The sequence below is a fragment of the Ambystoma mexicanum genome, chromosome 7p, assembly GCF_040938575.1.
Source record: "Ambystoma mexicanum isolate Mex_15411 chromosome 7p, UKY_AmexF1_1, whole genome shotgun sequence".
Classification (NCBI taxonomy): domain Eukaryota; kingdom Metazoa; phylum Chordata; class Amphibia; order Caudata; family Ambystomatidae; genus Ambystoma; species Ambystoma mexicanum.
Genome location: NC_090939.1, coordinates 42,698,841 through 42,726,457, shown reverse-complemented (window position 1 = coordinate 42,726,457; position 27,617 = coordinate 42,698,841). Strand labels below are relative to the sequence as shown.

Here is a 27,617-nt window from a genome sequence, read left to right as displayed (position 1 = left end):
CTGGCAAGCACCCTAGTTTCTTCGCCTCTACCACCAATCCCTCGATCCCCTGGAGGAACACACACTTGAACTCCAGAATACCCTCACAATTGTTTGCTTCTTCCAATATACACCCTAGTGGATCCAAAGCCAGGAACTCCAAAACCAGCAGATCCAAAGACTTAAATTCACCGATCACTATCCTCTCAACCTCTAGCAGCTCTACCACTAAAGTGAACTCTAGCAAACCACAAACCTCGCCTCAACCACAGAATACAGACTGTACTCACTCCTTAACACCAACCATTAAGCTGAAAGATTCCACCATCCAGGGTGCCCTTATCAATGCCAGATCCCTTCTAGCTCAAGCCCTAGATATCGCAGACCTGATCACATCCAATGATCTTGACTTCTTAGCCATCACCAAAACATGGCTCCATGCAGCAGCATATGTCCCTGCAAGGCTCTCACGCTTGTTGTCCCCAAAAACTATTCAGTATACAGGACCGAGAGACCCACTAGCAAAGGTGGTGGAGAAGCAATCATCGCTAAGAACAATATTAACATCAGGGAAACACCTAATCTCACCTTCCACACAGGCAAATTACTATCGGTCAAAATGACCATCTCCCCAAAAACTACGTTGAACATTCATCTCATCTAAAGAACTCCTGGCCCTACCTCGTCATTTGATGACAACATAGCACAACTCCTCTCCACCAATACCAAGACCAGCACCCATACCCCACTGCTCTGAGATTTCAATCTGTGTTTTAATGACCCTAATGACAACCACGCCCTGGCCTCAGCCAACACCATCTCAGCACTAGGCTACTCTCAACGGATACACAACTACACCCAAACTAAAGGCTGGATCCTCGACTGGCTAGCGGACCTCAACTGTAACACCAACATAACTTCCAACTTCCACTGCCCTTTGTCTGACTATCATATAATCACTTTTAACATAGGGGGCGTGGCTTGAGCTCATGCCGTGAGGACGCTTTCAACCGTGGCTCCTGCCCTGACCCTGGAAAGATCCTGCGTTCTTTAAATAAAAGGCAAGACCGAGCAACTTGACCCGCACCGGAGGCTCCGACAAGCTTTTCCTCAGCCCTAGGACTGCACAAATCCTAAAATCAGAGTGTGGGTGGGAGAAGAGACGACAGCAAACCCGAGACCCCCGGGCTTCAAGATGGCCAACACGGCCTCGGCTCGGCAGTGAGGGGAAGGAGCGGCTGGAAGTTCACCCCTGAGTGAGCCCGCCCGACACACCGAGAAGGCACGACAGAGCACATCGAGGGACACAGAGACCGGCCCGCCAGCTGGAGGGACCTGGCACACACGGGAAGACCCCGTAGGGGATAAAAGGTATGTGGCACGCCCACACGTCTGAGGCCCACTGAGAGAGCCACACTACGTGCAGAGGGGCCGGGTCCTGGTGATTCCTGGACATAATTTGTCGTTGTCACCCATGCAACAACCAACGACCCAGAGACATTATTTGCTGAAGGTACTGAATGGGTCAAACATCGAAACAAGGCACTGGGGGCAGCGTACTGAGGCACACCGCATGCTGTACTACACAGATCCTGGGCCCTATAACCTCTATAAACCGTGAACGGCTGGTCCCTAGACATAACACGTGAATCACTAGGTGCAATACTACCCATGCAAGACCACTACATCCCTCTCCACTCTTGACCATCAAGGGGCCATCACTGGGGCCATGCCATCCACAAAACAAAAAAAGGAAACAACGATCATGGACTCCTTCAATGCCAAACAGAAAGGGTAACCACAGGATGCCACCAGAAACCCCAGAAGCACAAGCACAACCCGCAGAGAGCCCCGGAAACAGTGACAATCAGGTGCTCGAAGCAGATGCAGTCCTGCGTACTTTCATTGACACCAGAATTGGGGAGATCAAGTCGGACATGCAACTGATGAGACAAGATATGAGAAACCTCACGGAAAGAGTCACCACGGCCGAAACGACCCTGAAGGAGACAGCTCGAACCACCAGCGATCTGGTGAGGCGACTGATGGCGCTTGAAAGGAAGAACGCAGAGCTGGAAGCCCGAGCAGAAGATGCCGAAGGGTGAGCCCGGCATAATAACATACGGATTCTGGGGGTTCCGAAGGGAATGGAAGGGCCCAACCAAACAGACTTCATTGAAAACATGATACTAAAGGAGATTGGAGCGGAGAAATTGCTGCAGGGGTTCACGGTGGAACGTGCCCACAGATCACTACAAAAAAGGCCCCCTCCGGGTTCGCATCCGTGACCCATGATAGCTAGGATACTGAACTTCCGCGATAGAGAAATCATTCTGAGGTTCTCCAGAGAGGGAGGAGAGATCTGCTGGGATAACGCCAAACTAGCCATATACCCGGACTACACCCCAGCGGTGAAGAGAGCATGGAACTCCTTTGTGCCAGTTAAGCTGAAACTCAGGAAACTGCACCTCAAATATATGCTCATGTACCCGTCCCGCCTCAAGGTCCTTTACAAAGGGTGCGCCGTGTTTCTTGAAACACCTGCAGCGACCAACATGTGGCTGGAGCACAACAACCTGGACGATGGCCGTGAAGCTGTTACATGAGGAACGTTGATTCAGACAGCCACGGGGGGGAGGAACTCATCAAGTGAAGCCTGCTCAGGTGCAAAAGAACATTAAGATGACCGCCACAGTATTTTATGAGGCAGGGGCAAGCGGGGGCCTCTGACTGGGCGAAGGCGCACACCCCACGAACCATTCAGTGTCAGCCGGTTGCTGACACACCACAGGCATAGTTGCAGTCCTCAGTCAACTGGATGAGAAAGGTAGCAAGCACCCCGTTTGCTTCATCGGTAGGAAACTGAAGGAACCTGAAACAAGGTGGGCAACTATTGAGAGAGAATGTTTTGTCATTGTGTGGTCTTTGAAGAAGTTTAGACCATACTTGTATGGATCTACTTTCATTATTCAAGCCGACCACCAACCCTTGAGATGGTTGATGCAAATGAAAGGGGAAACCCCAAAACTGCTAACATGGTCAATCTGCCTCCATGGGTTTGATTTTACCATTGAGCACAGGTCAGGATGTAACTATCAAAATGCTGATGGTCTCTCTAGGATGTTTATAAACGACTAGAGGTAAGAGACTCATCCAGGAGTGGATTAGATCCTCCCGTCCATTTGTCTGGGCGAGGGGGGGGGGCGAGTGTAAGGGAGAATTCTCATTCTATAGCTAATTTCCCTTACCTGGATTTGAAGGGTTTGTTTTTTTCTCCTCCCACTCTTAGGCATTTTTTACTATGTGTGTTCTAGGCTATTTTGTGTGTTTAATGTCTATGAGGTTATCTCACCCTCATAGGAACCATCTTTTACACATGTGTTACACAGCACCCTCCGTGCAGTAACACTGGGGTGTCGCAGCAAACCCTAAACATAGACTCCATACCCTGGGACTGACTACTGTCTCCAAGGGCATGTAAATCCCAATTGACTTTACTAGTCAAATGTTATGAACTAAACCACTACAACCCATCTTACTATGGAGGTACTGGGAAGGGTTAATAGTTTTTCCCTGGTGTTCATTTTTGAGAGGGTACCGTACAGTCCCTCTCTCAAAAGTTTATGGCTGGTGGCAGTGGTTACTACCGAAAATATTCGACCGTAAATATTTCCCTATGGAATTTTCCCATTGTTTGAGGCTACCACATTTACTGACAGCCCTAACATACCGCCAGTTTATTCTTATATTAACTTCACTCCGGTAGGTTTTATTTGCCAGAACTTTGATATTAATTCTTTCTCGTGTCTTTCTCGAAACTCTTAACCCAGGTCGGGGATCCTTTGTTCGTCCTTTTGGTGGGCTTCTGCCAAGAAGCCTTCCTTTTGGCGCCACTGAGTCTGGGGTGGGTCCATTGTGTGGGAGGGGGAGTAGGACCCCTGGACAGGGTTGCCGCAGCAACTCATGTCGCACTCTAACCTGATAGGCTGCAGGGTCTCCAGCCAAGGTCATCACTCCACTGTGTGAGCGACAGCTAGGCTGTATGAATGGGGATATTTTTGCATAAAAGCAGGGTCCTGAGGACTGGAAGAGCAAGACATCACCACTGGAACTATGGAACCTAAGAGGAGAGAAGCCAAAGACATCTGCAACGACTGAACCACCGGTGAAGCCCTGCTTCAGGGTCTCACCACTTTTCTCCACACGACGAGAGGAGATCTTCATCTGAAAGAGCCTTCTTCCATTGAGCTGGTGGGGCAAACCAGTTTGCCAATCGCCTTCTCGGACCTGCCTTTGTCGAATCGCCAGTGCCCAGATTGCCAGCTTGGAGGCCGGAGGCTTGGAGGCCGGATAGCCAGGCATCCATCAACCCAGACTGTGATTTAAAGGAGCGTACCTTTTTATTTGTTGGACAGCACCGCGGCTGGTTTCATCCCTGGGTAGTGCAGTCATTTGAACCTTCCTCCACGACGAGAGCCTCTCTTCCTCTGCTGGATCCCCAGAACTGCAGGAACAACCGCCACCGCTGGAGCCTCTTCTTCATTTTAAGGTACTTTGTACCGCCAGGCCTCCCTTTTCGTGTGCTAGCACTAAAGGTGTTTTAAATCCTTTACCTACCTGTTGGGTTGGCCGCCCCTATCGTCTAACATTGTCTTTCACCTCCTGCATCCACCGTTCCTAATCGTTAACCAAAGACTTGACTGCAGCTACAAGAACATTTTGCTCCTAGGCTCTTTGTCCTGTACCACTGACTCTGGCACAGGCCCATTGACTCTGGCTGAATTTGTTAGAACTGCCTTCTCTAGATTGCTTCTCAACTAGAACTGTGTTGCTGCACCTAATTCTTCTAAGCCCCTTTCTTCATTCCCACTTTTTAACTTGTGAAGTGCCATTTTGCTCGGTTTTCATTTATGTTTTCTCTATGCTAAACTACTGCCTTGCCTAAACTTGTTCACAAACTTCTGGGAAGTGTTGCTAGGGTGTGTAAGAAGATATTCCTGTATAACTTGTGCTTTCCCTCCCTTGTGAGAAATTGCTAGAGTGCCATTTGTGTTTGGTTTTCACTGTGCCATTTTGCTCAGTTTTCACTCTTGCTCAAACTTGTCTACAATTTAACTAGGGAGTTGTGTATACTTTTCTTGACTGATTTTAATTTGCTTTATTAATTGTGATTAAGGTGTTGAACTAGAAGTGTGAAAAATAAATATATATTCTTTTTAATACAAAGCTTTGGTCAGTGTTTCCTTGTACCATAGTACTGTAGCCCTATTGTGTAAACCCCGAATACTGCTCGTCTCCCTCTTGAGATAAGTCTGACTGCTTAGCCACAGCTACCAACTAAATCTTTGTGGCACAGACTAATACCAAAGGGGATTTATTGCTCATATATGTAGTCTTAATCTTCTGTAGTGCTCCCTAAGGGAACTGCACAGGATTCTGCCTAACAAGGTGCATTACCACTGACAAATGTCTTCTTCTGTTCACCACCTGTTTCAATTTCTATTTCCTGTTTCCCTGGTTCTTGTTCATTTTATTTTTTGGGGCATTGTAGTACCACTGGCAATATACAGATGTCCTCATAAAAAATGTCAATGTAATTTCTTATGAGGACATCTGTATGTGGTCAGTGGTACTGCACCTCTCCAATAAAATAAGTTGTGAGGACATCTGTATGTTGTCAGTGGTACTGCATCTCTCCAGTAAAATAAGTTGTGAGGACATGTGTATGCTGTCAGTGGCACTGCACCTCTCCAATAAAACAGGTTTTGAGGACATCTGTATGTTGTCAGTAGTACTGCACCTTTCCAATTAAATAAACGTTGCTCCGTATATTACGTTGGTTATGTTATGCTATTCAGCATTTATATAGCGCTCTATTTATCACTGGTATGACCTCAAAGCGCTGGTAGGTTGAACGCCCTTGGTGACCGTAGTCCAGGTCAGTTGAAAGAGTAAGGTGTCATAGGGTGCATGGGTGCACCAGTTATGTGTGCAGCTGATGTGATTGCCTGATGGTAGCTGCATTCTGGCATTAGTTGTGGTGGTTTTGTTATCAGTTGAATGTGTGCAGTCTGGTGGGTGGACATCTAGAGTGGATTCTGGCTGCGTTTGGCCTGTAGGACACTTATGTGAGCAGCTAGGCCGGTTTGTGATGGGATATAGCTGCGTTTTATTAGAATTATGAGGTGTCCATGAGGAAGTGTTTGTATGTGAGCAGCTAGGCCGAATTGATCGAGGGGTGTAGTTGCACTCAAATTGTGTGATGGTATAGAGCAGAGAGTAAGAATAGTGATATGCATAGGTGAGTGTTTGTGTGGAGTTATTTTTCTTTTTTTAATTTATTTTCATTTTTAGAGCGCACAGCTGCCCACGGGCATCGTGGCGCTGTTACAAGAAGGTTTACTTAACACAGGCGAATAACATGAAAGGCAGTGGACATGGTTACAGACATGGTTGAAGTTACGAGGTTACATGGGACAGTGCAGTTTGGTATAGCAGTATACAGAAATTATTTGCATTGCAGTAGAGTTCACTTAAACAAGGTGGTTTTCAGAGCTTTTCTAAAGGCACTGAGAGATGTTTCCGCTCTTAGTTTGGGTGGTAGGGAGTTCCATGCTTTTGGTGCTAGGACTTTGAAGCTCGAGCCGCCAGCTTTAACTCTGTTGAAGTTAGGGACTAAGAGTTGGTTCGCGTACAGGTCCCTTTTGGGCCTGATTGTTTGGACTGGTTGTATCCGATCAGTGAGGTAGCTAGGAGCAGAATGGGATATGCATCTGTGGGTAATGGTTAGGGTCATGAACTGGATGCGCTCTGTGACTGGGAGCCAGTGGGCATTTTGTCTTGCTAGTGAGATATGTTCCCTCTTCGGAATATTGAGGGCAGCTCTCAAGGCGTTGTTCTGTGTGATTTGGAGTCTATTAATGTTTTTAGCAGAGGTGCCTAATAGGAGGATGTTGCAATAGTCCAATTTGGCACCTATGGTGGCCCTGGCTATGTTGAGACAGTTTGTAGTGGATAGGTGAGGTTTTACTGCATTAATTATTTTGGTTGTTAAGGCTGCTGAGGATGAGATGTAGCTGACATGTCTATCCATGGAGAGGGTGGAATCTAGATAGACTCCCAGAGTTTTTACAGCAGAAGTGACCGGGATGACTGAGTTCTCAATTAGGAAGGTGCTATATTTGCCGTCAAGTTTGCTAAGGGATTCTTTGGGGCCCACCAGTAGGATCTCTGTCTTGTCTCCATTGAGACAGAGGCCATTGGCTGCCATCCAGGCCTGGATGATGGCATATGTGTGTTGTAGGGCTTTTAGATCTTGGTTGTAATCGCCAGTTAGAGGGAGAAGAATTTGAGTGTCGTCGGCATAATTGGTGAACGTTATGCCGAATTATTCTTCGTTGAATAGAGGGAGTGTAAATAGGTTATATAGTGTGGGGGAGGTGCAGGAGCCTTGTGGTACTCCGCAGTTGATGGGGGAGGGGGTGGCTGATGCTTGGTCTGAGTAGACTTGCATAGCTCTGCCTTCCAGGAAGGATGAGATCCATGTTGTGACTTCGGTAGAGAAGTGAGCTGTATTGGTGAGGTGTGTCTTTAGAGTTTTGTGGTCGACTAGGTCAAACGCAGCCGACAGGTCAAGGAGTAAGAGGATGGCACATTTGCCTTTATCCATATTTTTTAGGAGTTGGTTTTTCAGGTCGAGTAGCACAGACTCTGTGCCGTGGCGTGGGCGAAAACCGGACTGTCTCTTGCCTAGGATGTTATGGGATTCGAGGTAGGCTTGTATCTGTAGATAGGCAGCCTTATCCAGGATTTTCAGCAGAAATGGCACTGTTGTAATGGGCCTGTAGTTGTTAGGGGAGTCTGCATCTAGTGTGGGCTTTTTCAACAGTGGGTGAACCCAGGCTTCTTTAAGTGAGGAGGGAACTGAGCCAGTGGCAAATGATGCATTGATGAAGGTTGCGATGAATGGCGCTAGGGACTCAGCGCAGTCTTTGATTATGTTTGCTGGACAGATGTCTCCTTTGCAGAGTGATGGTTTTATTTGTTTCATAATGTTTAAGACCTCAGGTGCGGTTACCTTTCTAAAGGTGAATGGCGGTGGAAGGTTGCTATTGTGTTTTGTAGGAGGTTTAGAGTTCGGGGTGGCTAGCGTTTTGTGAGGGGGCTTGGGTAGATTGTCAAGGTTGGTTTTGATTTTCTTTTGGAGTAAATCTAGTTTGTCAAGCATGGCTTTCTGGATGTCATTACACAATTTCTCGTCTTTGACTGTTTGATGTGGGAGGTACGACCAGCTCGTTGAAGATGGCAAATAGCTCTTTTGAGTGCAATTGGGCATTGTCGATTCTAGTATTGTATGTGGCTGCTTTTGCTTTGGCTATGGCATTTTTGTATTGTTTGACAATCGTTAGGTAGGAATCGCGTGAAGGGGTGGAGGGGCTTGATTGCCATTTTTTGAGCGCTTGTCTTTTAAGTGATTTTAGGTCTTGTAGGTCTTGATCAAGCCACGCCCAACCCCAAGAGTGCAGCATTGAAATAACAATGGGAGGCAGACCTGGGCATGACACTAACAGAACGGGATTGGGAGAGGGCACTGATTTACCCCAAAGCAGTCTCACAGAACCATTGGTTCAAACTAATACAACTAAACGTGCTGTACCGCACCTATATGACCCCACACATAATAGCCACCTTCAACAGGAGCGCCAGCTCGGTTTGCCCATGGTGCGGTAGGGAGGAGACAGACATGATACATATGTTTTGGGGCTGCGAACGGGCAAGGGATCTTTGGGTGCGGATAGAACAAGCCTGTAGAGCTGCTGGCATCGCCCGTTATGAGTGGTCACCAAAAGAGTACCTGTTTGGTGCTTACCCCAGGATAGCAAACATAAGCATGAGCATAAATTCATGGACCTCGCATGCATCCTGGCCAAGAGAACCATTGCCATATCATGGAAGAAGGCTGGGGGGCCATGGTACCAACATTGCCATAGGGAATTCAAGAGGTGGGCGGAGGCTGAGACTAAGGTATGGGCGGAGGCGATAAGCAGAACAGAGCTGGATGGTAGTGACAAATGGGCTGCCTGGAAAGCACTAGTATGGGAAATGTTTCACCCTTCCGACGACAAGCTTCCATGAACGAACTGCACACCATGATCAGCACTACCCCCATGCCTGGGTGGCAAAGGGCCCACCCCACCATGCGTGAACTGGAGGGGTTGCCCACAAGAAGGGCAAGAACGGCACCCCGGATGAGGCGACATCCACTTGCTCTCATGTTTCACATGCCAAGACTGTAACGAGAATCGCTTGTTTTGTTTGTTTGTTTTTTGTTTGTTTGATGGTTATTATTTAAAACTGGTACTGCTGCATAATGGACCTCTTGTAACGTGAATGTCTTTTACCAATATGCCAATAAAACATTTAAAAATCAATAATCACTTTTAACATAGCCAAGAACTCAGGAGTTGATTCCACTCCTCTTCAGGCTCCCGCTGCACCATTCAGAAACTCACGTAGTATTACAGTAATCAATATCCTCCCTCTGCTTCACCCCATCACAGCAATCTATAACCTGCAAACTGAAGACCCTTCGGACTTGGTGGCCTTTACAATCAAACTCTCCAAACAGCTATTGACAAAGTAGTGCCTCTTGCTCTACGTAAAGCTAAACCACTAGCCCACCTCAACACTTGGTACACACCTAACCTGAAAGCCTTGCGTAATACGAAAAAAGCTGCAGAATCCAATTGGAAAAAATTCCTGATGTTACGTGACAAAGGAGCTTTTTCCGAAGCCTCAAAAAACTACAATCAGGCAATCCTTCACACTAAAAGTGCCACGTACAACGAGAGAATCGCAAACGCTAAACCAGAGTCCAAGGAACTCTTCGCCATCCTGAGAGAACTTGATTTCTCAGTCACACCACGAGAAATCTGCATCAAAGACGAGAGCTGGTGCTCCGGTTTGTTTGTTTTTGTTTGTTTGTTTGTTTAATTCACTTATAATGCGCACCAAATCCGAAGGTAGCCGGGCGCAGCAGTACAGGATATGCTAGGTTTAAGTTACAGGTTGCAGATTACATGCAGAGAAAATTATATACAGGGCATTGACAGTCAGTTATGGATTACATACAGGCAAAATATATTCAAATTGCACGGGGGACAACATATGTACAGGCACTAGTAGAGCGTAAGTCCCTAGCAGAGGGGAAGATGAAAATGTATACATTGGCATCAAATAGTCGGGTCTATAACATATATCTCCACTGGGTGGTATTCAAAAAAGCCCTAATTGACAAAATGGTCCTTCTGAAAACTAAAATAGAAACCAATAACATCAGCCTCAAACCTGCCCAAACGATACCTAGCCCCATCTCTTGCAAATTAGATGTGCTATTCGAATTCTCACCCATCTCTAACATTGAAACTGAAAAAATCATTGCCAGCCTCAAACCCTCAAGATATCAGGGTGACATATGTCCAGCCTCACTGATTAAAGACTGTGCATCTGAACTGCCCGCATACATCACTGGATTAATCAACACATCCGAAAGTGGCACTGTCCCATTGAATCTCAAAGATGCTTGGGTCCCTCTGCTCTTAAAAAACCTACACTAGACTCCAATACACTGACCAACTACTGACTCATAACCACAGTACCATTTCTCTTAAATATTGAGGATAGAGCAGCTTATCTGCAGATTCAAAACCATCTGGAAACTAATAATCTCCTCGACACTCCACAATCTGGCTTTAGCCCAAGACACGGGAAGGGAACAGCACTACTTGACCTTAAAATACAAATGGATGAGCTGAAAAATAATGGGAACCTAGCTCTCCTCCTCTTGTTAGACCTCTCTGCAGTGTTCATCAGCCCACTTCTCACCCAAAGCTATCCATTGGATACAATCCTTCCTAACAAATAGCACTATGAGAGTTTTCTCACCGCTCCCTACGGCTGTACCTGTCCCGGTCACGTATGGAGTACTTCAAGGTTTGTGTGTCTTCCCGACTCTATACAACATATTCACAAAGCAATTATCTGACCGACTTGACAAACTGGGTGTCACCTACACTAATTATGCAGATGACACCCAAATCCTCTTACTCATCACCGCCTCCCACGACATTGGCTCTGAATCCCTGAACAAAATCTGTGCCTCAACGATGATAAGATGGAACTCGTCCTCATAGGATCCCAACACCATCTCAATAAACTATCTAACTCCTTTGAATCATTTAACATAGATGGCAACACTATCAAGCTGTCGAAAGAAGTGAAAACCCTCGGTTTTTACTTGGACTCCACCTTAACCTTAACTCGACAAGTTAACGTCACTGCATCAGCCACAGCTTACACATCTAAGCTCATTAATGCCTGTAGACCATTCTTATCACCTGACAGCTGCATTACCCTAGCTAGAGCCCTCATATTGGCTAGACTAGACTATTGCAATGCTATGTATGCGGGCAAAAAGCTCCAGAATATCAATAAACTATAGGTGATCCAAAACAACGCACTGAGAGCAGCACTGAATATACCTAAAAAGTGCCACATCTCAGCGCCCAGAAGGAACACTCACTGGCTACCCATCCATGAGCGCATCCTATTTAAAACACTCGCCATGACACACAAATGGCTACACAAGCTAGCACCTAAATATCTCACAGATAAATTCACCCCCAATCACCCCATCAGGCCCACGCACTCAGCCTACGCGCATCATTGCCTCTCCATACCATGATTCAAGCTTTAGAACACTCGTGGCAGTAGCTTCCCTGTGGTGGCTACTAAGCAATGGAACAACCTACCAGTAACATTAAGATCTGAACGTTCCTATTGGACCTTCCGCAAGCCCCTCAAAACACGGCTCCTTTACTCAGGAATTACTCAAATAACCTCAACGCTCATCCCACACACTGTAACTGCACTCTGTTCCACAGACGACAACCTACCCCTTGATGCTCCTGACTAACAATGTAACCATTGTATCTACCGTTATCTCCATAGTAACCTGTAACTTGTAACTTGACTTGTCACGATCACAAAGTGTTGTATTGTACTGCATGATTGTATTGTACTGCATTTAATGACTAGAATATCTGGACTTGTCATGATCACTAAGTAGTATATTGGACTGCATTAATGACGAGAACACTCTTGCAACCTTGTAACCTTTGCAACTCACTATGCTTGTTTTCTGTCAAGAAAAGCGCCTAGATGCCTTTGGGCTTGGTGTGCTATATAAATTGCTAAATAAATAAATTGTGAGGATATCTTCACGTTGTAGTTCATTGGATAGGTACAGTTCCACTCATAACATACAGGCGCATTTGTGAGAAATCACATAAAGATCAAAACTACAATATAGGACAACTGCCACCAAAGCGCTGTCACTCCGTCCTCCTTTGCGCTGTCAATCTTTCCTTCAAATGTTGTACAATGTTCCGTTGTACTGTTGCTGGCCTACCTTTCATGTACTGTTTTTTTTTATTTTTTATTCTGCCTTCTGTTGCCATGTATTTTTTATTCCTCCCCCCACATTGCTTCCCTCACACCTCGGCGCTGCCCTTCATTCAACCATGTTGTACCTTTTTCCTCCCTGTGCTGTTATTCTTCCTCCGCCCCTCCATGCTAAATATAAAATGCAATAAACAACTACAAATGTCAAAACTATTGGCTTGTCAATGCTTGTGTTATTCCAGGTAATGTCTACTATGCACAATGCAAGAAGAGTCAGATGAAGATGTCAAACCATAGGTTAAGCCCCGTCCTGTCCTCACGCTCCACCACCTCTCCCCCATCATTCCAGCCATCCAACTCCCTGCTTCTTGGCTGTATAGTACAACTAGTTCTCTTTCTGCACTTCCATCACTGGCCTCAAGGGGGAGTATTACAGGTAGATGCCAAGAAGCACTGATGTATGAATGAAGATGACAAATGATAGGTTAAGCCCCGTCCTGCCCTCACGCTGCCCCGCCTCCCCCCATCACTCCAGCCATCCCACTCCCTGCTTCTTGGCCACAGAGTACCGTAGTTCCCTTTCTGCACTTCCAGCACTGGCCTCAAGGGGGGCATTACAGGTAGATGCTAGGTAGCACTGATGTATGAATGAGGGTGGCAAACCATAGGTTAAGCCCCTCCTCCACCTCACTCCCACTGCTCTCGCTATGCCACTCCTTGCTTCTTGGCTGCAGAGTACCACTAGTTCCCTTTCTGCACTTCCACCACTGGCCTTAAGGGGGGGCATTACAGGTAGATGCCAAGTAGCACTGATGTATGAATGAGGATGGCAAGCCATAGGTTAATCCCCTGCCCACCTCACTCCCATCACTCCAGCCATCCCAATCCCTGCCTCTTGGCTGCAGAGTACCACTAGTTCCTTTTCTGCACTTCCACCACTGGCCTCAAGGGGGGAATTACAGGTATATGCCAAGTAGCACTGATGTATGAATGAATGATGCTATGGATGCTCGTGATTTTGGGATATTGTTGTGCTAGAGTCGCTCTTGTTTGCGCTTCCTTCCTTTCCATACACCCTCCTGCCTCAGGGGGCGCTGTGCCACCCAAGGCATTAAGCTAATAATTGCATCTTTCAGAAACTGGCCCTCAGTGCACAGAGGCATGGATGGGAGCCAGGGAGGGAAGCTGTGGCTGCTCAGGCAATGGGGGTACCTCAGCCTCTTAGGGCCCCCATTACTCGCCATGCCCTTCCAGTGACATGTACATAGTGTCATGTGTGCACGTGTGTGCGGCTGCAGTCCTGGGGCTATTCATGATAACATTCTCTGTTCAGCCCTGAAGTCTTCCTCTACTGCTGCTCAAGGACAGGCACATTTCAGGGATATGGATTGTAATCACGTGACGTCTGATGTGTTTCTCCTTCTCTTTCCCTCTCTGTGTCTCCTGTAGGTCCCTCCTCTGCAGAAGAGGAGTGTAATGGAACCACAGCTGTATATGCGGCCCCCGGGGGCTCGGCCCTGCTGCAGATCACAGACTCGGACCGGGCCTTCTGCCCTCGGGGGTGTGTCTTTCACTGGAGGAGGAGGAATGACTCCAGGACTGTGGCTGCAGGGTCGGACCTGAGTATCTCCACTCCGTGCAGGTTCACGCCCGACTGCCGAGTCCTCCCCGGCGGGAGCCTGGAGCTGTCCCACATCACCCCGGAGCAGGCGGGAGGTTACACTCTGCTCATGGGGCATGAAGACCGGAGGCTGCATCCTGAAGAGTGGGAAACGAGGATCAAGTGCTTCCTGCTGCAGCTGCAAAGTAAAGCGGGTTCAGCGGAGAGAAACTGAGGGGCGAATCAGTGCTGGAAATGGAAAGCATGTATTGGGGAACAGTCACCTCTTTGGAGGGGCGGGGCTGTGGGAAGGAGGGGGCGGGGACAAGGGGCGTGGCCCTGGCCAGGTTGAGCAATAGTCTCTTCATGGAACGCAATACTATTAATTTGCATAAAAGCAAAGAGCATTATGGGAACATCATAATAGCCACAATTTTGATTCTTAAACATGTCTTATAGTGATTCAGTAAGAATCCCTTTTAATTAATAATGGACTCTTCTGTTTTGATTGGTCACCATACTCACCCTAACAAAGAGATGTCTGTAAATTGCAGGACATATATACCAGTTTGCAGCTCCAACACTGTGTGTGAGTCTTAATTTTGCCTGCAGTGTGGTGCAATGTAAGGAGCAGACTTCTTTCAGAACACTAGAGCCTCTGTGCCTCCTGAGAGCAGTCTGCAGGTGGAGGCAGCAGGGCCTGGGTCACTCTATCTTATTCCGGCACATTCCCTGCACTGGGGAAAATGATGGATTTGATCAAAACTTTCAGCCAGAAACATTTGTGAGACTTGTTAGTATTTACAAATTCTTTTACTGGCCATTAGGGGGGCACTTCTAATTATGCCAATTTAATGCAGCAGGGCAAGACCTCATTCTTCCCAACTAATGCAGCAGGGCAAGATCCTGTTATTCCATTTAAAGCTGGAGGGCAATATCACGCCATTCCCAGTTAAGGCAGGAGGGCATGATCTCATTATTCCCAGTCCATGCAGCACGGCACAATGCCATTATTCCCAGTTAACTCAGGGGGGCAAGAGCATGTTATTCGCAGTAAATGCAAGAGGGTAAGATTCCATTATTTATAGTTAATGCATCAGGGTCAGAGTTCAGTGGCAGTTTTCCCAATGGGGTGTTAATTTATAGGTAAAGAATGACTTGAACCAAAACCTGTGTGATTAAAATACTCCAACAGGCTAATGAACCACTGCACGGGTTTTGCAAGGGAAAACAAGGTTTTATTACATGCAAAAAGGTCTCAAATGGTCCCGGAGAACCGAACTATGCCCCCCGAACATGCTAATGCCCCCCATATTCCCTAGACCAATTGCCAACACCTCATCTAAACCCATTCCCCTTTCCACGCGGCCCACTACATCATCACTATTGACTCCTGGCATGTGATTGGTCGACAGATACACTAATACATTTTGACCCTCACGTGATGTGCACCGCTCCGACCCAGACACATTCAAAACAAACTGGTGAGGCCAACTCTGCTTTGATAAGACAATGGGCCTTCTCATTATACCAGACACTGCAGCGCACACAAGCTGTCCTCCCGACCTTGTACTGAAGTTACTTGCATCACCTCTTCTCTTTCTTGTCCGACTCACAGAACGTTCCAGGCACGGCTCCCCCCTTTTTTCCTTAGAGCCCCAGATGTCCAGTAATAACGTGGCCAGGGCAGCGCTCTTGAGTCTGAATTTCAGGGATTTATTTGCTTTGGCTATGCGTCCAATTGTAGTTCAAATGGGGTGACCGCTTCTTAGGTTAAGGCAGTAGTGCTCTAAATTCGAGCCTGGCTTATTGGCATCACAAAACCTTGTGCCCTATTCTCATGAATTTTTCCTTCGAAGGGCGCATTCCTATTGGCCCTTCCCATAGCTAACATTCTGTTTCCACCTCTTTTAGGCTCTGCAGCTGGATACAATTAGTGTGTATCTGTGCACCGGAATTGAGTCTGACCTCGGCTTCTTTCATGAGGGATTGAAAAAGGATTTGCCTTCAGACTAAGCTAAATAGATCTGCTGCTCCACATCAAGGCCTTTATTTCACACATTGGCCCTCATTACGAGGTTGACGGTAACCTCGTAACACTGTTACCAGTGCCTGACACCCTGGTGCGGCAGTAAGGTTATTTCCCATTCCAAATGAGTTCCATAGGAACGGGAAACCTGAAGCACCATCACCAATTGTAACGGTGCCAGTGCTTCAGTAAAAAGCCTGCCGGGAGGGTCCAAAACTACTGGCAGGCCTGACCTAGTTCAAGCCCCTACAAGCATACTTATAGTTTGCGGTCGGGAAAGGGTGCCGGTACGTTGCTCCCAGCTCCTTTATTTTCAGACCGCCAAACTCGTCATGAGGCCCTTTGTGTACTAGACCTTCAAATCCAATATGGCAGCACTCCTGCGATGTTGAAACGCTGACCTCACTCTTACCACAATACCTTTCTAACTCCATCTCCCACTTACTCCAGCTCTCTTTCATACCTCACTAAAGAACATAACTTCATATGCTACAGCTAAACACAGGGTCTATAACGGTGCCCTATCTACGACTTGTGCAAATGTAACATCAATAAATGTGTTGCTCCTCCTGTGTCGCTCTGTGTGGGTATCTACTGGGTGTCAAAACCTAACTACAACCTTCTGCCGCGCAAAACTCAACCTGTTCACATTGTTCTTTGTGCTAATGGGTTTTTCTCAGCCTGAACCTTTTTACCTGTCTGGGGCGCTGTAAGTGCATCCCAACACATATCCTTCCTTCCTGCTATTTTTCTTAAAATATGATTTGAGCGCTTCCCATCAATGTTTGATGCGCTCCTCCTCCAGTGCCCATAATTTAAACATAACAACGTATCTGTCTCAGGTAAACATTAAAATATTACACTGTCTTTTTCAGCTCGAATGTTGTGTGTGTTAAATTTCCATTGCTATATCTGCCAATTCTTTCAACATTACTTCTATATACATCTCACACATCATGTAACAATGTTTCTGCGTTTCTTTTGCCCTACAATAGCCAATGAACTGCACCTAGTGATGGAGGTCAGCTGCCCACCCAGACAAAATTCTGCAAACATATTGGACCAACTGGTGATTTTTCAGCACAGTTTTCCAAATCAATGGGTATATCATTGTATCATTGTGTTTCAAGTGACACACCAGATATTCCACTATGCCAGGGTCTAACATAGCACCCAGGGTAATTTGGGCTGTACCCACGAGATCCTCTTAAAGTTTGCACATTTCGGTTGTGTTTTTTGATGTCCTGGTGTCATATAGAAACTGTACGTGCCCCATAGAGGTCAGTTTAGATCAATAAAAAAATCTGCATTGACATCGAAACTTACACAACGTACCCGCCATGATTTTCACGCAAACAAAATGGAGTCACTTCAGTTACAGTAGCTGTAGTTCAAGCACACAAGCTGGTGTCCCTCTCCCTGGTTAATTCTAACCACCCTAAAGAATGGTATCCAGGTGGTTTACAAATTGATTGGTCACACCAACTCAAAGGAAGAAGTCTTCCTTGAAGGGGTAGTCCAATTTGCATATTACTCACCTTTGCAATCGAAGGAATATCAAGGGAGTGGCAAGCGTTTTTCGGAGGTTTTAGCCTTAAGTGCTAAGAGAAGAGAGATGCTTCAAAAGGAACAGTGTCTTCTTTCAGAGCTGCTATGGAACAATAAAAATCTCAATAGTGATATGAACAACGTTCTCAGAGCCACTGTCTCTCCCTCACAGTGTTTTTCTCCTGTACTGCCCCATTTCTCTGAACTGTCCCACCCACCTATGTCTCCTAGTGCACAGCAAATTAATATAATGCCAGAAAGCTCCAGTTGTGGTACAGATTTTCCTAAGAATCTCCCTAACTGGCCTGTCTATAAGGATCAGTTGTTGCAGAGCCTTGGGACATGTCACAACTTTGAGGAACTCCATTCCTGGTTAATGATAGTTGAGCGGAAAGTATCTGAATCTTGGCTGTTTATCCTTCAAAATCCTTTAAATGACGACAGCAATGGGATTGGAAAGCCCCTTGGCCATCCTGGATATCATCAAGGAATTCAAACAGTGCCCCTAGTTGCCACTCATCAAGTGACGAACTCACAGATGAAAGTAGTATCCTCTGCTATTAGTCCTGGGCCAGAAGCTCCATCAGAGGGTGCCCTTCCAACCATCAAGCCTATGGTACCACTGATCTCCACATGCCACAAGGATCCACAAATTTAAAAAACAATAATGGCAAAAATCATCGGTCCCATTTTAAGGAGCTTTATACTGGATTTTATAAATATTATAATAACCAACGTAGAGAAACCTGGCTTAATATAAAAGTGGCTCCTGACTGTATCAGACACTCAGACGTTAGAGTCATTTGGAGAATCCATATTGAGAACTGGTGTAATGTGGAGAACATGGATTGTATCTTGGTGGGTTGTGGACTGAGTAGTTTACCTACATTTTTAAATAGAATTACTAGATTCAACCATTTATAACAGTCTTCAAAGTTGAATATTGTTTTGAATTGAACTGTATGATTTGGTCACTTTGACTGTTTCTTTTCTAGCACTTTATTCTTCGATATTATTGACATTATCAGCTCTTTTTTGTGTTTATCTTCGTTATTGTTTGACTTTTTTTGTTGTATGTCTTGTTGCGCCATCATGCCTGCGAGTCAATTGTGGGCGGTATAAATAAATAAATGTAAAGGTAAATGTAAATTGAGCTTCTCTATCGAAGGGAGCAGTGGTGATTTGGACCTGCGGCAGGGCTTCACCGGGCAAACCAACGGTCCAGGAGTTGCAGTAGTCGTCTTCTTCCAACTCTTCTTTGGTTCTTTTGTTCCAGTGTTCGACTCTGCCTTCCAATCCTAAAGACTTGCCTTTTAAACAGTTTTCTCACATTGATTCCAGCCTAGCTGTCACTCACCCAGCAGGGTGGCTATCCTTGCCAGACAGTCAGCAAGCCAATCACACTAGAGTACATTTGGGTCTCCTAGCAGTCCAAGCACAGGGAGTTTCGGGTACCTCCCTCACTTCCTGCCCACCCCAGACACTCATATGCCAGAGGCCACCTTCAGCCATGAAGCCCACCAACGGCATAGGAACAAAGGGACCAAACCTAATTTGGTGCACAGAGACAAACACCAGAAGGACCTTGCAAAAAAGAAACAGCGAAAAAAGAAGACTGGGATCTGTTTTTACAGAGGGGTCTCAGGCGCCGTATTGAAAAACATGGATCCCGCTGTGTTTGTGGTCGGGGAAAATCATGGTAGTTCATTATAAAACCGCTGCCACCAGCCATTTCAATAGGAAAGGGTGGCATTTGACTGCCACATGAGTATTTAGACACAGGGGATATTATGTAATCCCTAAAGCACTCTGTAGTAAGATAATGTTTCACAATAAAAGAAAGAAGTGTTCACCAAATGATAGTCAGGATGTTTTGGCTGTGTCTCCCTTCCCCACGTTTTTAGCACAGGACAAGGTGAGAATCTTGAGCACAGCACATTCCTGGATTTCTCCGGCATGAGTTTACCATTCCTTTTCTCTATATCAGGGCCTTCTGCGTTCAAGTATCTTCTCATGCAAGTCTCTTTCTTTAGAGGGCCTGATATGCCAAAACAACAAACAGTTTCTTCTGATAACCTTCACGTGGGGTGATTATTATTAATCCTAGGATCCCCAACAGCCGGGCTCTGATCCTTTTAGGCTTTCAAAGTACTTGCCAATTCAAACAGAGGCTTCCAAAGGGATATAACGTCTCGCTGGGTCACTCTGTAATTCTATGGAAAGTGCATGCTTCCCAATATCACAGTTTGTACGGCGTTCCCCTTAGCCCAATGCAAATGCCAGTTTCACAATTTCCTCAGTCGGGTTCACAATTTCCACAGTTTACAATTTCTACAACGTGTCAAGGACTTTCTATTTGTACAAGGGGTTTGTCTTGACCCTTGTATGACCACCTTGACACCTGACGCCGGCCTTCTCTATGGCCTCTTGGTACTTGTAGTTTCAGTTTAATACTGTCCTCGTTCAGGAGAGGGGTACCAGACAGAGACCTTTGAATAGGCGCCCACGTGGCGCTGGACCACTCTATAGCTGGTAACAAGTTTGTTCACAAAAGACCTCTGGCTCTTAATCATCTTAATGTTGCCACTGCAACTTTGAGTCTAACACAGTCCGGCCCACTATCAGGTTCTGGCTGCAAAGATGTGTTTTTTTTGGGGGGGGGGTGTTAAGAGCTGCTCTTTGAGCATTATTTTGAATCACCTGAAGTTTTTTGATGTTGCGATTGTTTGAACCTGAGTAGAGGGCATTGCAATAGTCTATCCTGGATAGGATAAGAGCTCTGGCAAGTGAAATGCAACTGTCTGTTGTCAGGAAAGGTCTGCAAGTGTTGATGAGTTTGGAGATGCATGCTGCTACAGATGCAGTGGCATTAATCTGCTGGTTAAGGTTAGTGCTGAGTCCAGGCAGACACCCAGGGTTTTTACTTCTTTGGAGACATTCATAGTGTTCCCATCAATCATGAAGGATTTGAAGGATTACTAGACAAGTTACAAGTATTCACATTCATATTGGGCCTCATTACAACTCTGGCGGTAGCAGTGCCGGTAAAACCAGCAGGCTGCTGCCGGAGTTGTGATTTTTTCTGGCGCCTGGCTTCACAGAAACACTCGGGAATTACAACCCTGGTGTTCCTAGAAGTTAGGCGTGGGAAAATCGTTAATCTCCAGTCCCATTTGAGTCCCATAGGACTCAATGGGAATGGGAATGAGGGTAGCACCGGCACTGTCAATAACAGTGCCGGTGCTACCATGAAAATCTGGGAGTGGGTGCTGTTCTTCCAGCAAACATGTACTTTGCCAGTCAGGTAACAACAGTGGCTTACCGGCACTGTTGTTACAATTGTTACTGTACCGGAAAGGTTGTAATGAGGCCCATTGTCTGTCACACCTAAACAAATAACAAAAAAAGCAATGAAAACATAAAATCCAAAATCCAAGTATACATTTTAAATCCAAGGTTTCTTCTTTTTATTTACCATAACAGTCTCTAGTTCACGTTCGCTCCCCCTCTTTTCTACTGGAACAAATGTTGAATCCTTAGGGCATACTTAACTGTGTGCCTGCTCTTGCTCCTGTGCCAGTGGAGGGCACCAGAATCTCTTTGTAAGTCACTGATGTGAATCCAGCTCTTGTTGCCCTCCACCTTCACAGCAGTCGGAGTCATGAATATCACTCAGTGTGGCCCATGGAAATGCCACTCATTCCAGCGTCTGATGAAGAAACGGACGTAAATCAGGTCCTCAAGGAGCAACTGTGGCTGTTGTAGATCTTCGGTTCCTTGAGGTTTTCTCCCATTGACTGTTGATGAAAGAATACAACCTGTGAAGATACAAGTCTGATACTCTTGGTTAAAGCCCTAAGGTATTCTCTAAACCCCTCACCAAGAATCTCTGCTGACTTGTGTGGATCTGATGCTGTGCATGCATGTGGGAGTGATGTGTGTAACCTATGCCAAGTCACAATCTCATGTGTACTGAGATGGTGCTCCTTTCCTGGCCGATTTCTCAAATAAAACAAGGCCAACGGCAAGCAGTACAACCAGTTCTTCCTTAAATCACTACACAATTTTGACAAACAAATTTTAAGAACTACATTCACATGCTACACAATTTCTTTGGCCTGATGGTGGTACACAGACCACAATGTGTGCTTGATCCCCAATAGCGAAGTGATTTCTGAAAACAAGACATTAAAGAAGTGGGTCCCATTATCAGAATTTAGGACCTCACAAATTCCCCACCTTCGAAATACCTCCCTCACCAAGAATTTTGCTGCCGAGGTAGCATCAGGGTGTACACAGAACCAACTACGAACCATTGGGAAAATGGGCAGACTACTAGAATAAGGTATCGAAAATGATTACACCTTTGTACCATATCTACAAAATCAATATGGAGCTCCCGAAATGGCCCGAAGGCCGGGGCAAAACTTCTCTTACCGTCTTCATGGTGTTTCCAGGATTGAATTCACTGCAAACTATACAAGTCCCTACAATTGTGCTCATCTGTTCCTGGAGATTTGGTATAATCCATTCCTCCTAGAGCTCTTCTGCGATTTGTCACAGAAAAGTGTGTGACGGGTAATGTAGTTAATACAGAGCAGCATGAAGCAGCTCAACAGGCATCACTGCCTTCCCCAAAAACTCCTGTCTCCACAGCAAATCTATGGGCGAGAGGCACATCACCTCTTTTCCCATAGCTCCTTTTCATCTTTAAGTGCTCTCCACTGCATATCCACAATCTGAAGCAAAGGGACCGCAGTCCCCAGGGATCTGTCATCCAAGTGGCCAGGATGCGGCCATCGCTTTTTGATCCTGTTCCTGGGGGTGGCCCAGTCCGGGAGGATCACCTGGATGAGGGGTCTTCGAGGAGATGGAGTGAGACACTGGATGGTGAGACGTGGCATCCCCTTCCCTATAACACCTTTTCTCCATCCTACCAGGTAGGATACTTTTAACTCACCCCCCCCATTTATGACACAAACACTTTCTCATGGGCAGCTCACTGTGAGAGAAAATGGACTAACACCCGAGCCGTATACCTGACATGTCCCAACACAATGGTCAGGCAGAGTCAGGCAATTACTGATAATTACACATACATGACTTCTTTCATCACACTTCCCCACACATGGATAAAAGGCAGGGCACAAAAGCACGTTCTGAGAAATGCAAAACACATGAGGAAGCAGCAGTTCCAAGATGCCAGATTAATGCGAGGAGAAAGATGGCAATACCAGGGAGGGTTGCAAGGAAAGAAGTGTCTTTGACCTTTTTGGAGAAAAAATGCTACTTTCATTAGCTTTTGAGAATACAAAACATAAGAACTGGAATTAAAGCTCAAGAAATGTGCATTGTGTGTCGGAGGTACCAAGGCAGGGAGGACTGTTTCCCACTGTGGTACTGTCCTTGGCTCCTACAACAGAGCAGCGCCAGTAAAGTCAGCAGATCCAGTGAGTCTGGGAGAAGGATAGCAGGCCAGTCTGTGTTAGAAACAAGGTTGCAAGCATCAACATTGTATGAAGAAATCAAAAGAGAGCAGTGTGTGAAGCGTATGTGATGAGCGACGCAAATGTAATTTAACATCGAAGGAGTGACTGAACTTTTGAAGCCAAGATAGATTCCATAGACAGAGTGGTCCGGCACCACATGGTCGCTTATTGGAAGGTCTATGTTAGGTATCCAACTGTGAGGTGGCAAATGTAAATTGTGAATTATGAAATCAAAGTGGTCCTGCAATGGGTCAAGCTAAACCCTGTGCACATTGAACAGTATTCAATAGCTAATACGAACTGCAATTGGTCTGAGTCCAGCAGAGGGAGGCTAATTGTTTAAGAGGGAGACTAATTGTGTAAGAGGAAGAAGGGAGAGGAAGAAGGATATGAGGTGAACCAGGGGATCCAGGTGAACTGTGAGTCACGTGAGAAATACATTTCTCTGAATTTTGGATAAGGGGATCTGAGCCCAGAAGAGGAGGATTTAAAGTAACAATTGTGGTATAAAAAGGGATCTGAGCTCGGCTGAGGGGGATCCAGGTGGAATCACCTGAATTGAGTACTTATAAGAGGAACATAACTTTGTGATTTGTTTTTGATAAATCAGGCCCTCTGAATCAATAGACTTTGATGTATTGCAAAAGTCACTGGCGCTATAGCTTTTTTTTATTGCTTTAGCTGATTTCTCAACTTTACAATATTTTTTATATCAAATTCATAAAATCTATTTAATGATTAATTCATTGTTTACAAAGATGAGTTAGATCCAAATTTAGAACAAGGATTCCAACAACCAAAACATGATTTCAGACAAATAAAATTTGCAAGCATATTTGTGAACATAATTGAAAAATAATGGTTAGAAAACGTAATTAAAGACATGAAGATGAAGAAGCAACAACATATCAGCAAAGGAACATAAAAATATACAACATGACAAATCAAGCAAAGACTTTTAGAAGCTTAGTTGTATGGCTAGAATTTCAAGTCTAATATGATTTTTCAAATTCTAAATTAATAACAGATCAGCAACATTTATGTCCATCTGGTAGTTGCAAAGCATTGAGAAAGTAAGTTGTTGCTATGCGTATGCTCATGTTGGGTGTTGCGACTATTGTAGCCCACCTGAGTTCTGGTGGGATGCTTGCAATTGTGACCATGTTTTTGGCAAAGAATTTGTTTCTCTCCACAGATAGTTCTATGCAATCTGTGATCAGATGTTCTAATGTTTCTTTGTGTGGTACATTAACACAGAATCCGCAAAAAAACTCATTGTGACTGATCAGTTTCCTTTGGGCCATTAGGTCACGGGTTGGCCATAAACTCAATCATAACCTCAATATAGCAGACAGTATTTGGGGATTTGGGGCCTTACACAAGTATGGTTCAATGGACCTCATTTTCTTTTCACCAAAAAGACGCTGGTCAAAATGTTCGTAGGTTAAGCAAGTCGATCGTGTGTTAATCCAATCTTGTAGGGATATCTTTTATTTTTAGCTTTGTTTGGGTCATTGATCAAAGTTTCCAGGTTAATGTCAGCAGTTGCCATTATTTCAACAACATAGTTATACCACCCTCGCACAAAGTGATGTTTAGAAGTGAACATATAGTTGGCAAGTATTGTTAGTAGGGAGTCAAACTTGGAATAGGTCAGACATTTGCAAAATAGGGCACAAAGTTACCATTGATATTTGGCTTGCATAGAGGTGAGTCCTAACTCGTATCTCAACCAAGATCCCGGAATGCACTGTGGGACATTTAGAATTGCACGCCAATATTTGGCCTCAAGTTTGTTCAAAAAGTTGCATTGCATAATGGTAGTTGCTTCTAACCCATATTACAGTGTAGGAGTAATTTTTTGGTACCAGAAGATGTTTGCTGGCCAGATAGAAAATGTAACACATTTATACAAGATTAGTTTAGTCTGAGATATAGCAGAAGCTTGTTTTAATGATTGTCCGACTTGGACTGCTCGACATTCTACAACCATCATCGACTACATATATTTATCACCAGCCATAACCAGCATATTATTGGAATTCCAAATAATATCTACTAATCATTCACTCGATCCTCTCGATAGCAGTTGTGGGAGAGGAAGAGCCCGCGCCCTGGCCTCCACCTCCCCGGATAGTTATTGTGGGCGGGAACACCAGATTAAGAATCAGCAAAGATCTGTTAGCCACCATTCCGCAGGTTTTCCAACAAACGCCACTCCCAGATTATCAGAAAATAAATTATGATTGGGTCCTTCTCCCTTTCCAAAAAAAAAAACCTCCCAAAGGGAAATCGATCTACCAACATTACTACAACCAAGAAATAGTAAAAAAAGAAAATTGTTGCGGCAAAACCTGCTTAAATGGAGAAAAGATCCAAACCCGAGAAACCTGGAAAATATCCGGAAAGCAAAACAAGCATACAGAAATTGGAACAAATCGAACGCGATGGCCATGCAGCAAACGGATGGCGAAGCTATGTTACAAACACTCAGAAATAAAAACTTGAGATCTTTATGGGATCTGCTAAATAACAATCCCCAGCAGGAACAAGCAATGGTATCTAATGTCACTCAAAAGAATTGTATCGCACATTTTTCTAATCTCTATAAATTGCGGAATAGCGACGAACATATTAAGATAGCGACAATCTCAAATCAATGGACCATCTCCTGGGAAAAGCATATACTTGCAGAAATGATTGGCAAACTAAATTCTTCCAGAGCACCCGGACCTGATGGGTTATCTAATGCTGTCCTGAAGCGTGATCCGGAGACCTGGGCGAATCTAATGGATCTCATATTATCACTAATAAATATAGTCAAGTTACTACCAACTACTTGGACCAAAGCGGTACTGATTCCAATTTATAAATAGGGCGACAGAGACAATCCGGCCAACTTCAGACCTATTGCCTTGCTAGATCCATTGGGAAAATTGTTTGCATCATATCTGCCATGAAAATTGACCATATGGGCGAAAGCTTCTAACCGTTTGGACAGTCGACAAACCGGCTTTACCCCGAACATAGGAACTAATGTAAACCTTCTAATTTTAAACTTGTTAAAACACGAAGCCATAAGAAACAACGTGCCCTTTTAGGCAGCGCTTATAGACTTACATATGGCCTTTGATGCCATAAACAGGTCCATCCTGTGGAACAACTTGCTAAATGGAATTGCCCACTGGAAATTAGCGAACCTATCAAACTATTATATTCCAACACGACAGTTTCGATTAGATTAACAAAATAAGGTACAACTACGGAGGCGATAAGAACCTGGAACGGCCTAAAACAGGGATGCCCTTTAGCAGCGACCCTGTATAATCTGTATACTGCTGATTACTCCCTGAAGATCGACACTGCAAATCTCAATCCACCAAAGATAAATTCAATTCCGATTCCATACTTGATGTATGCTGACGACATCGTACTCCTTGATAAAACTCCATCTGAACTACAGGAGAATTTACGTATGACAGAATCATACATGACCAATAACGAACTTCAGATAAATATTTTAAAAATATCATGGGATTAACCAATTATCATAAGTCGTCTTGCCAAAACAGACCAAATTTCACACTGGACACCAAAGTGCTGAACACGGTTACCTCGTTCAAATATCTTGGTGTATTATTAAACCAACAAAAGGAAGAAACAGCCTGGTTGACCAGTCTTGAAGGAAAAATCCAACTGCTGGCACAGCAGGATGTGATGCTGCATAGACGCTATGGGACGTTCTCTGCAAAACCGATCATAGTGTTTTACCGCCAAAAGGTAATTCCGATCATCACTTATGGTAGCGATGCCATGATTATTGCCAATGAAATAAACTGGCAAAAGCTAGAGGCATTGTTCTGGCACAAAATCTTCCAGCTTCCAAGGAACTACCCGATGCCCAAGATACGTTTTGAGGTACCCTACATTCACTTGCCTCAATAGTACACTGGAAGCAGTTTGATCTCCTTCGTAAGATCATAAATGAAGACACAGTTCCAGCGATGCAGATACTTAAAATAACCCCACAAGCAATGCATAATACCAGCTTGAAAGCACGGAAGAATGAGCTGCTTAACCAACTGACAAAAGAAGAAATTACGAAGGAAATGTTGATAAACCGACCACAGGTTGCAAAGATCAAACTTCAGTGCAATGATTGGTCTAGAACAATAGCAGAAAAGGCAGTATACTCAATGAACTTACAATGCCGAATTGACATACGAGCACTGAATGAACTCCCACATTATTTGGAACTTTTTCCAGATCCAGTCATTCGAACCATCTTCATGAAACTACGACTAAACATCCTCTCTACTAGACAAAGACTATCTCAAATTCGAAATATAACAAAGGAGAAAAACCTTTGCCGCTTTTGTAAGAATAAAGAAATAACAGAGTCTCTCATGCATTTAATCATGATATGCCCTGCACTCGCGGACAAGAGAACCCTCTTTGGAGAACTATTCAAGATCTCAGAACAACAAGAACAAGGTGATTCAAGATGGCT

The 27,617-nt window shown here is 45.0% G+C and overlaps 1 protein-coding gene across 4 annotated transcripts in view; it reads left to right on the top strand.

Moving 5' to 3' along the window:
* The window catches only part of LOC138525661 (T-cell surface antigen CD2-like), a 651,206-nt gene that overhangs the window by 570,014 nt on the left and 53,575 nt on the right, over positions 1-27,617 (top strand). Inside the window, exon 4 of one of the 4 annotated variants that reach the window (XM_069635727.1) lies at positions 13,891-18,767. The exons of the other annotated variants lie outside the window; for them this stretch is intronic. Within the exon in view, the coding sequence (XP_069491828.1) occupies positions 13,891-14,276 (386 nt within the window). The 3' untranslated portion in view covers positions 14,277-18,767. Of the gene's footprint in view, positions 1-13,890; positions 18,768-27,617 lie in introns of those variants that run through there. 4 annotated transcript variants of the gene reach the window in all.